The sequence below is a fragment of the Myotis lucifugus genome, unplaced genomic scaffold (genome assembly GCF_000147115.1).
Source record: "Myotis lucifugus unplaced genomic scaffold, Myoluc2.0 scaffold_498, whole genome shotgun sequence".
NCBI classification, from domain to species: domain Eukaryota; kingdom Metazoa; phylum Chordata; class Mammalia; order Chiroptera; family Vespertilionidae; genus Myotis; species Myotis lucifugus.
Window position 1 is genome coordinate 26,219 of NW_005871546.1, and position 10,817 is coordinate 37,035.

Consider the following 10,817-nt stretch of genomic DNA (forward strand, 5'->3'; position numbering starts at 1 on the left):
CATGGCTGTGGACACGCTGCTCAGAGGTGTCCTCCGCAGGTCTGAGACCATCACACCGGCCCCGAGACCGAGCCGGAAGTGGCGGGGCGGAGGCCGTTGCGACGCCGGAAGGGGCCGACGGAACACGCGACTTGTCCCTTCGCGTTCTGCTCTGCCAGGGCCCAGGGTCCCTTCCTGGCGCTCACCCTAAAGCAGCGGTTTTCAACGGGTGTGCCGCAGGAATTTTGGAAACATGCAGTACCTATTTAGTCAGGGGACCTTGACTTCTTTTCCCTTAACTGTCAAATTTAAAAAATGCAACCCAGCCCAGCCTGTGTGTTGAGAGTGGAGCTTTGATTCCCAGTCAGGGCACATGCCCAGGCTGCGGGGCTCCATCCCCGGGGGAGGGGGGGGGGGGGCGTGCAGGAGGCAGCGGATCAATGATTCTCTCCCATCATTGATATTTCTATCTCTCCCTCTCCCTTCCTCTCTCTGAAATCAATAAAAATGCATTTTAAAAAATGACAAACCAACCCAACAATAAGCCGTCTGTTGTGAATGAATCAAAATTATACCTCTTTGCCCTAGCCGGCTTGGCTCAGTGGATAGAGCATCGGCCTGCGGACTGAAGGGTCCCAGGTTCGATTCCGGCCAAGGGCACATGCCTGGGTTGCGGGCTCCATCCCCAGTGTGGGGTGTGCAGGAGGCAGCCAATCAATGATTCTCTCTCATCATTGATGTTTCCATCTCTCTCCTCCCTTCCTCTCTGAAATCAATAAAGAAAATATATATATATACCTCTTTTTTGTCAGATCGTCAAAAAATATATACTTTTTGGTGTGTCCCAGAACTTTAGTAATTAATTTATGTGTGTCATGAGTGAAAAAGGTTGAAAATTGCTGCCCTAAAAGCATGGAGATCGCCATCACCACATAGGACTCCACAGCCAACAGCTAGACCGGGTGGCACAAGGGTAACTCCTCTTGCCTCAGAGCCACTGTCCTTTTCGTTAAATACACTGAAGAAATAGGCGTGGGATTCCCTCCCGCCGCCCCCGTCATCTTGTACCCAAGCAGTTGAAGTCCTGCATTCTCATCACAACTTGATACTTTCCTGCCAGGCTGTTTCATCTTGAAAGGTGTTTGCTGGTTTCTTTCTGAAAGAGCTGCATTTAATACCAGTCTTTGCAGGGGAAACCTCGGCATGATCTCCCCTACTCAAATTGATCACTGTGCCTGGTTGCAAAGAATAATTCAGAAAGGATATTCAAGTAATATCTGCAGACGTCTCATGATTATTTCTGGTCTTACGTTTTTCATCGTTTATAACCTGATGACCAAATCGATGCCTCACAAAAGGAGAAACGGAAGGACACCAAGTCAGGATGATCTGAAATGAAAACTGGACGCCTTTGGGCTTTTGGGTCTTTGGGCCTTTTTAAACTCTCTTGAGCATTTTTAAATAGAAATAAATTTGGGCTTCACAAAAAAAATAAATAAATAACTTTTCTGCCTGCCCTAACCGGTTTGGCTAAGTGGATAGAGCATCGGCCTGCAGCCTGAAGGGTCCCAGGTTCGATTCCGGCCAAGGGCATGTACCTTGGTTGTGGGCACATCCCCAGGAGGGGGTGTGCAGGAGGCAGCTGATCGATGCTTCTCTCTCATCGATGTTTGTAACTCTCTATCCCTCTCCCTTCCTCTCTGTAAAAAACTCAATAAAATATATTTTTAAAAAAAACACACAAAAAACTTTCCTGCCAGTTGTCTCACCTATGAAATTGACCTGGCTGTCATCCCATCTTCACTGACAAAACCCCTCAGGACTGCTTGGTGCTGATAGGTCACCTTTTGACTCCCCATAATTTACAGGAAGTTCCTCGTTCTTATTTAAATTTTTTTTCTTTTTTTTTCAATCCTCACCTGAGGGTATGTTCATTGCTTTTAGAGAGAGAGGAAAGGAAAGAGAAACATGGATGTGAGAGAGAAACATAGATTGGTTGTCTCTTATACACACCCCAACTGGGGACCGGAACCCACAACCTAGCGATGTGCCCTGACTGGGAATTGAACCCATGACCTTCAGTGTACCAGATACTCCAAACAACTGGCTCGAGCTGATTGTTCTTATATAAGTGGTAAATATTGGACTGGGCATGCTATTTTTTATGATTTTTTTTCTCACGAATTTGCATGCCTTTCTTGTGCAGGGGCTAATCTCTGTTTCGTTCCAATTTTGGTCTACGTGCTGCCGAAGCGAGCACTGGGTATGCTATTTTTTAAAATATGTTTTTATTGATTTTAGAGAGAGAAAGGAAGAGGGATAGAGAGATTGAAACATCCATCGACTGCCTCCTACACACCCCCTACTGGGGATTGAGACTGCAACCCAGGCATGTACCCTGACCTGGAATCGAACCAGTGACCTCTTGGTGCATGGGTTGATGCTCAAGCCACTGAGCCACACGGGGTATGCCATTATAGCTACTTTTGAAGTCATCAAGGCAGCACTTTGCCTCTGGCTACCTCAGCCCAGCTGACTGAATTACACACTTATCTAGTTTGTGCTCTTGCCAAGGGCAAAACCAAACATTTATATCAATAGTTGCTATGCCTTTGGGGTAGCTCGTGACCACAAGGTTTCCTTACCTCTAATGGGGATACAGCTAAGTATGGCTCTTAAGACCAAAAACTATTAGATGCCATACTCCTACCCGCCACCTTGGCTATTAAAGTATTGGGCATTCCCAACTTGACTCCCTGGAGGCTAAAGCAAACAGCCTCACTAATATATTTCCACCAACAACACTGCTCTCAAAAGAACCAATAGCCAAACCTCTGTCATGGTACAAAGGGAGGCTCCCCAAATGATAATGTAGAAAAACTGACTAGGAATGCTCTAAAATTGGCCCCATTAAAGGAAAAACAATACTGGAACTCTAATAATTATTGGTTTGATGAAAAGAGAGAACTCTGGCTTGAGCCAAATAACAATCCACTCCTGCCAGAAATTCTAAGTTCCCATTACTGTCCATGCATTGAATTGTTGGTCACTGATAAAATTATAACCGTTATGAACCAATACTGTTGTGTAAATGTTATTAAGACCACAAAAAGCATCTACTTTTCTTGCCCCACCTGCCCAAAAAATAATCCAAAAGAAACTGTCCACACCACCCACAAACATTTTAAATTGCCTGACAGATCATTCAAGGTGTGGCAAATGGACTTCATTCATCTAACCCCCCACCCCCACCCCACCCTATCTCATAGATACAAGTATGTCTTGGTAATAATTTGTGTTTTCCCCTTGGGTCAAAGCCTTTCCACGTTGACAAGCTACATGTCTCTTCAGTGCCTAATCCTATTGGTGGGGGGGGGGGGGGGATCATCCCTACCTGGGAAACCCCTCTTGAGCTCCATAGTGACTGGAGAACCAGTTTTACTGGTCAAATATTACGGCTAGATGGTGCTATTTGGCCAGTTCTATAGCATTTTCACTTGTCATCCTCTGTACTCAGGACTAGTTGAACAAGCCAACGGTATTATCAAAACTCAATTGGCAAAATTTGTGGAAACCCTCCAAATACCTTGGCTGAAAGCGTTGCCATTGGTCCTTCTAAATCTCAGATCCACCCCCTTTAGAACTCATAAGCTCTCAGCCTTTGAAATAGTCATAGGGTGCCTGATTCACCTAGCCCCCACCTCTTTTGATCTACAGCTAAAAAAAGAGGTACATTTCAATATTCCAAAAGTCTGTTGTGTCCATTGAAATTGACCATGTTTGGCCCTAGCCAGTTTGGCTCAGGATATAGAGTGTTGGCCTGTGGACTGAAGGGTCCCAATTTCGATTCCGACCAAGGGCACATGCCCAGGTTGTGGGCTCAATCCCGTGGGGGTGTGCAGGAGGCAGCCAATCAATGATTCTCTCTCATCATTGATGTTTCTATCTCTCTATCCCTCTCCCTTGCTCTCTGAAATCAATAAAAATATTTTTTAATAAAAATAAAAGAACTATGTTTGCCCTGGCCAGTGTGGCTCACTGGCCAGAGCACTGGTACACACACCAAAGGGTCTCAGGTTCAATTTCCAGTTAAGGGCACATACCTGGGTTGTGGGTTTGCTCGCCCCCAGTTGGGGCTTGTTCGAGAGGCAACCAATTGATGTCTCTCTCACATAGATATTTCTCTCTCTCTCTCTCTCTCTCTCTCTCTCTCTCTCTCTCTCCCCCCCCTTCCACTCTCTCTGAAAAGCAATGGAAAAATATCCTCAGATGAGGATTTAAAAAAAAGAAAAGAACCATGTTTTAGTTTGCAATAGCAAACACCATCTGCTGCACATGGATAAATTCTTCTGGATAAGTAGAAACCCAATTACTCAAAATTTAGGGAACGAGTCCACTGGTTACAGCAAATTCCACCTGATTCTCCATGGTCCTTTGACCTATTTAGCTGGTTACCTCAGGTCTGAGCTCTTGATTTAGGACCATTATACAAAGTGGATTATATTCTGCTCATTTTTTTTTTTGGTATAATTTTCTTTCCTTTTTTTTAAATCCTCACCTGAGGATGTGTTTTTCATTGAGAGCGGGAGAGGGAAACATCAATCAATTGGTTCTTCACGAACATACGCCGACTGGGGATCGAACCCACAACCTGGGTATGTGCCCTGACTGGAAATCAAACCCATGACCTTTTGGTGCACAGGGTGATGCTCTAACCACTGAGAACACCGTCCAGGGCTGTTTGTATAATTTTCAAACTTTGTACCTGTTATCTGTCAAGATTCTGTGGAAATGATGCCGGCTGGTTGCTTTGAGATGATCTGCAATGCTTCTAACACTGATAAGATAGACTTGTGATGGGAATGCCCTTCCTTGTTAACCATTTCCAATCTCTATGCACTTTCCCTCCTACATGGAACATGGCAACCAGGAAAGGTGCTTCCTGACTCAGAGGGACAAAACTACTCAATGTAGAAAACTGATTATTGGTCAGTGATGCTTTCAGAGAAAGATCTTGATCAAAGGGGAAAACGTAGAAAGAATGAAGGAAGCCTTATAAAACTGGAGTCAGGAAACCTTGTGGGGGAAGCTCTCCTGCATTCACTGCACCTTGCAGACTCAGACAAGGAAGCCTACGTTGTTACTCCAGCAGGAGGAAAATTTTCTCCTTACCCAGCAACAGCCCAGCCAATGAGAAGCCACCACCACCCTCTACTCCTGCTCTACTCCAATGGACTTTTGCTTACAACTGCCTCTCTCAACTTCCTTTTTCTCTATACAATAACATTCACCTTTGTTCTCCAGACTTGCCTGTGATTCACCATAGTTTGCAAGCCCCAAATTGCAATTCCTCTGCCATTCCCAAATAAACAGGTTTTTGGCTGGTAAAATAGCTATTTTGTTTTTAAGGCTGACACTGGGAAATGGGCTCACTGCGGGTGGGCAACGACTAGGCCCGGATTACTGGGTCACAGCCAGGCCCTGTACAACTGTCTCAGGGAGACTGGTGGGGTGTCGATCAGAACACCCCAAAAGCAAGCCAAGCCTAGGAGCAGTTGCAGGGATACGTTCTCGGCTCCCTCCCACAGCGGGAAGTCCCTGTGTGGCAAGAAACAGATATGCCCTGCTCGGAAGACCTGAGCCCTGGCGAGGAGGGCCAGCTCTACCTGCTCCGAGAATCCTGTCTCCTAGGGGTTGTCACTGTGCCCTCCCCAGAAAGGAAGGGTGCCCTAGGCTCCAGGCTGGGGAAGTCTTCCACGGCACTTGTCTCTTTTCTTGCCTTACCCCCAGTGCCTACAGCCCCAGGAGGCACTCAGTGAGAGCTTGTTGACTAGGCTCCGCCCGCGCTGGGCCCGCCCTCGTCCTGCTGCGGGGCCTGCGGCAGTGGCAGTGGTGGCACAGTTACAGGTACCGCTTCATACCTTGGGTCATGCTGAACCTAAATCACAACCCCAGGACCCTCCGGTATGTTCCAGAGGAATTTAAAGACAAAGTTATCTCAAATGAAGATGTCCTAGGAACATTACTGCATGTTTTCCAGACCCTATTCTTAAATGATTTCAATCCCCAGTTGGGTATCTTGACTGTGCTTCCAGAATCCGTTCAATCGAAATATCAAGACCTGCTGTCAGTTCAACATGCAAGGGTGAACGTGCTTGAACACAGACATCATCGGCAAAATATCTTTAAACCAGAAGAAATTCTTTATAAGACATTGGGTTTCAGTGTTGCCCAAGCAACTAACTAGCTCATTGGTTTCTGCTGGAAAAGGTGTCTTTATTACTAAAGGACTGGCACCAAAAGGCGCCGCTGTATCCATGTGCCCTGGTAATGGCACAACTAGTACTTTGCCAAGACTTCCTTATATACTGATGAACATAAGTTCAAAAAAAAAATAACTAGCCCTGTAATCCTTACCGTAAGAATTTGCATTGGAAATTCAGATTTCCAGATTTTTAAATCCCAGTTTGGAAATTAACTGCTTGTAATTATGTTAGCAAGTATCCATGCATATGTGTTGGTATATATGCACTCTCCTTTTAAGGAAATTTTTCTACTCAATGTTTAAATTTAGGAGAATATGGTATGACCTGCTTTGATCAGACTTGTTACTTAGAAAGCACTAGAGAATAAGTCAGTTTGGTTTAGATAAATGTCAAACTGATAGGGGTTAAAACATGAAAGATAGAACTTAAACTAAAAAAATCACTGAATGGCCCTAGCTGGTTTGCTCAGTGGATAGAGCGTCGGCCTGGGGACTGAAGGGTCCCGGGTTTCATTCCAGTCAAGGGTACATGCCAGGGTTGTGAGCTCCATCCCCCGTAGGTGGCATGCAGGAGGCAGCCTATCAATGATTCTTTCTCATCATTGATGTTTCTATCTCTCTCTCTCCCCCTTCCTCTCTGAAATCAATAAAAATATATTTAAAATAAACAAATCACTAGGGGGAAAAAAGAAAAAAGAAAGCTTGTTGACTAAATGTAGGCATCTAATTGGCTTCCCCAGCATCCATACCCAACTCTCTCTAGTTCACATCTGACACTCCGCTCCTCCGCCTCTGGGCAACGGGGCAGCCGTGTGTGTGTGTGTGTGTGTGTGTGTGTGTGTGTGTGTGTGTGTGTCTCCATGTGAATGCAACACCCTGAAGTATTTCACAGGTGCCCCAAAGGCCAGCTTCCATAGCGCCAGCCCACATGCTCACCACACTGGTTCCCCTTGGCCACTTCCCCCAGGGCAAGCAAAGCCCCTGGCCCAAGACTTCCAGGGCTCCAGCCTACCTGGTGTTGCTCAGTAGCTGAGCATTGACCTATAAATCAGGAGGTCAGGGTTTGACTCCCGGTCAGGGCACATGCCCAGGTTGCAGGCTTGATCCCTAGTGAGGGGTGTGCAGGAGACAGCCAATCAATGATTCTCTCTCATCATTGATGTTTCTATTTCTCTCTCCCTTCCTCTCTGAAATCAATAAAAATATATATTTTTTAAAAAACAAAACTTCCAGGGCTCCAGTGGCCCTGCTAGCCACACCCACTCCTGCCCTTTGTGCACCTATGAAAGAGGGTGGTGCATGGAGGCTCAGGCAAGGCGGGGGGCGGGGGGCGGGGGGGTAGCTGCCAGTGTCCACCTGGGGTTCACTCAGAGCAGCTGCCCATTATTGTGGACAGGCGGTCAGAGGCAGTCCAGTCACCAGTGGATGTGGCCAGGGCCTCCTTCTGAGCAGCTGTGGGGAGCTGGCCCAAGAACAGGGCAGGCCCAAGGGTAAGGGTGCAGCTCAGCCTTGTGGGGGAGCCCTCCTTGGGGCCTGCCCAAGACAGGGAGGAGGAGGCCGGTCAGGGTCCCTCACTTCTTCCTCCTCTGGTCTTTGCTAAGATACTCTCTGATTGGGGGGCGGTGGGCGGGGGGGAGTCTGTAGGATGCTAGGTCTGTAGTCCATGGGAGAGGTCCAGGCTGGAGACCAAAATGCAGGGGTCATCAGCACATTGATGGTATTTAAAGCCGTGAGCTTGGGGAGGTGAGGATGGTAAGAAGCTCAGGGGGGAGGAAGGGCAGAGGTGGGAGGAAGCCCCATGAGGCCTGCCTTCCAGGGGGGCTGTACCCCCTCCCACCCTGTAACTCCCATCAGCCCCACAGAGTAAAAGGACAACCCCCCTCCCATGCATACACAGCTTCCAGGCAGCACTCCATGGAAAGTTCGGTGCCCCCTGAATCTGGAGAAAGGGGTCCTGTGTATGGACACAGCCTTTTTTTTTTTTAAATATATTTTATTGATTTTTTACAGAGAGGAAGGGAGAGAGATAGAGAGTTAGAAACATCGATGAGAGAGAAACATTGATCAGCTGCCTCCTGCACATCTCCCACTGGGGATGTGCCCACAACCCAGGTACATGCCCTTGACCGGAATTGAACCTGGGACCCCTCAGTCCGCAGGCCGACGCTCTATCCACTGAGCCAAACCGGTTTCGGCTTGACACAGCCTTGTCCTTCTCCCAGACTCGGTTCCTGTCTGAAACCAGGCAGGACCCCTGGCTCCCACCCGCACCCCTGGCTTCTTTCCCAGCAGCGAAGGCAGGTGAGGATGGGAAGCTATTTCTAGGGTTCAGCCCAGGCATCTCCCCAGACTTAAGTTTTTCTTTCCTGGGAATTATGGGGCTGGGGTGAGCAGAGTGAGCTCACTCAGGGGTCAGAAGCCCCCGCACTCCGGGCTTCAGCCCCCGCACGTCAGCCTCAGGGCTGCCAGCTTTGTCCAAAATCGCTGACCCTTTATGTGGCTGAAGTGGGAGGAAGGCAGGGGCAACAACAATGGGGCCAACCCTGGCCGGTTTGGCTCAGTGGATGGAGCATCCACCTGTGGACTGAAGGGTCCCGGGTTCGATTCCAGTCAAAGGCACATGCCTGGGTTTCGTGGGGGGCGTGCAAGAGGTAGCCGATCAATGATTCTCTCTCATTGATGTTTCTATCTCCCCCTCTTCCTTCCTCTCTGAAATCAATAAAAATATTTTTAAAAACAATCAAACAAAAAATTGGTTTAAGAAATGAGCATGTGAATATCACATCAGTGAACAAGTGAACAAATAAAATAACTTTATTTTTAAAAATGGGGCCAGTGGTGGGAAATGCTCCTTAGAGGAACAGCAACAAGGACCCCACAAGGATCCCATGGGCTCTACACCACACCAAGCTGCTCAGCCAGTGGCAGGGGCCTGAGGGCAGGAGGGAGCCAGGGACTGCTGGGCTCCCAGGGAACCACAGAGAGAAGTAGGGACCCAAAGTGCAGCCCCCTTCCTCCCAGGCTGGGAGTGATGTTGACCTTCCTGCCCCAAGGGACGCAACCTGCCTCAGACCTTGGGAGTGAGGCCCCCTTTTCCACTCCTGCTCTGAGCCTTGGGAGCTGACAGTGGGGGCAGGAGCAGCAGAGCCGAAGCTCATGTGGGCGGGGAGTCCATGCACGCCCCACCCAGCAGCACCCCCCCTCCAGGGCATGGGCATGGGCATGGGCCACTGCCCCACTCACTAGCTGGACGGCCTCAGACAAGGCACCACTGCCCTGTCTCCCGCAGGGTAAAGGAGGCTGGGCTCAGGTACCAGACACGCGACCTGCATTGACTACTGAAGTCCGTATTCTTATTGGTTATTGCCCCTCCCTCAGAAGCAGTTGGTACTGTGATGCCCTTTGGAGACCGCCCCCTCCCCACCCACCCTCCTCATGGCCTCTCTCCAGAGCCCTCCTCCCATTCCCCTTAGTCTGGCACCACCTCAAAGGGGCAGAGGTGGTTGGTACGGGCAGCTGCGTAGGCACGGTTGAATTCCTGGAAGCGGGGTGCACAGCCAAGCCAGGCCTCACCAAAATGGCTCTAGCCCACGAAGAGGAAAGTGCCGGGGTGGACACCACAGCGCAGTGGGGTGCGAATGGAGGCCTGTACCGGGCCCCCAGAGCCCCCCGCCTGGAACAGCGGCAGTGTCTGGCGGACATGGACAGCTGCCACAGTGACAACAGACTGCAGCTCTGTGTCGTGGGCAATCCTGTGCAGGGTCCCCTGGATCACTGCAGGGAGACACACTGGCCAGTGGCTCGCATAGAGGGGAGGGGAGGCCCCCGGCTCCCCCTCTGCCCCATTGGCGTGGCAGGGCCTCTCACCAAAGTCGCCAGTGCACAAGGCCAGGAGGACTCGGTGTCATTACAGGGCCTGCAGGCACCTGCATGCAGGGAAGATGGTCAGTGTAGGTCCTGCCCTCTTCTGGACCCCCCAAGGCCTCCTCCCACCAACCAGAGGCAGGAGGGCGACAGCAAATGACCAGACACCTGCTCAGGGCCATGAGGCAGTTGGGATCCCAGGGAGCACATATGTACAAACCCTGAAGACCCCCAACCCTGAAGACCTCCTGCATTCGGGGTGATGCACCCACACATGTGCATAGACATGGGCCTGAGGGTTGTGCCTAGCACACCCCACCTGAAGCTGTGTCCTGATTCATGCTCTGGCTCCCGGATCTTGCATATTCAGTAACCCCTGTGGGCTCCCAGAGCTGTGTCCAGGGCCCAGTCACCAGCCTGGAAGGTGGGGGGAGAGGGGGTCAGCAGTAGGATATGATGGGCATGGAACCAGGAAGCAGAACAGAGACACTCCACCCGCTATGGGGTCAGGCTCTAAGCTCCAGGGGAGCAAAGAGCTGGGCCTGCTGTCCTGCAGGGAGGTGGGGCATCTCCATGGTGACAGGCTCACACTGGACTATTGTTATATTGGGATGGAGGAGGGGAGGGAGGTCGCCGCTGGGCCAGAATGTCCTGAACAGCTTTGGCCTGAGGTTTTGATCCTCCCCGCGACCATCAACCCAACCCCTCA

At 49.7% G+C, this 10,817-nt stretch overlaps 1 protein-coding gene and 1 pseudogene across 1 annotated transcript in view; both read right to left on the bottom strand.

Moving 5' to 3' along the window:
• Positions 1-2,140: 2,140 nt before the first annotated feature.
• LOC111823456 lies at positions 2,141-2,239 on the bottom strand (annotated as a pseudogene).
• Positions 2,240-9,713: 7,474 nt separating this feature from the next.
• The window catches only part of METRN (meteorin, glial cell differentiation regulator), a 14,754-nt gene continuing 13,650 nt past the window's right edge, over positions 9,714-10,817 (bottom strand). The window contains 3 exon segments of the mRNA XM_006109753.3: positions 9,714-10,018; positions 10,112-10,141; positions 10,144-10,170. Coding sequence (XP_006109815.1) covers positions 9,714-10,018; positions 10,112-10,141; positions 10,144-10,170 — 362 coding nt within the window.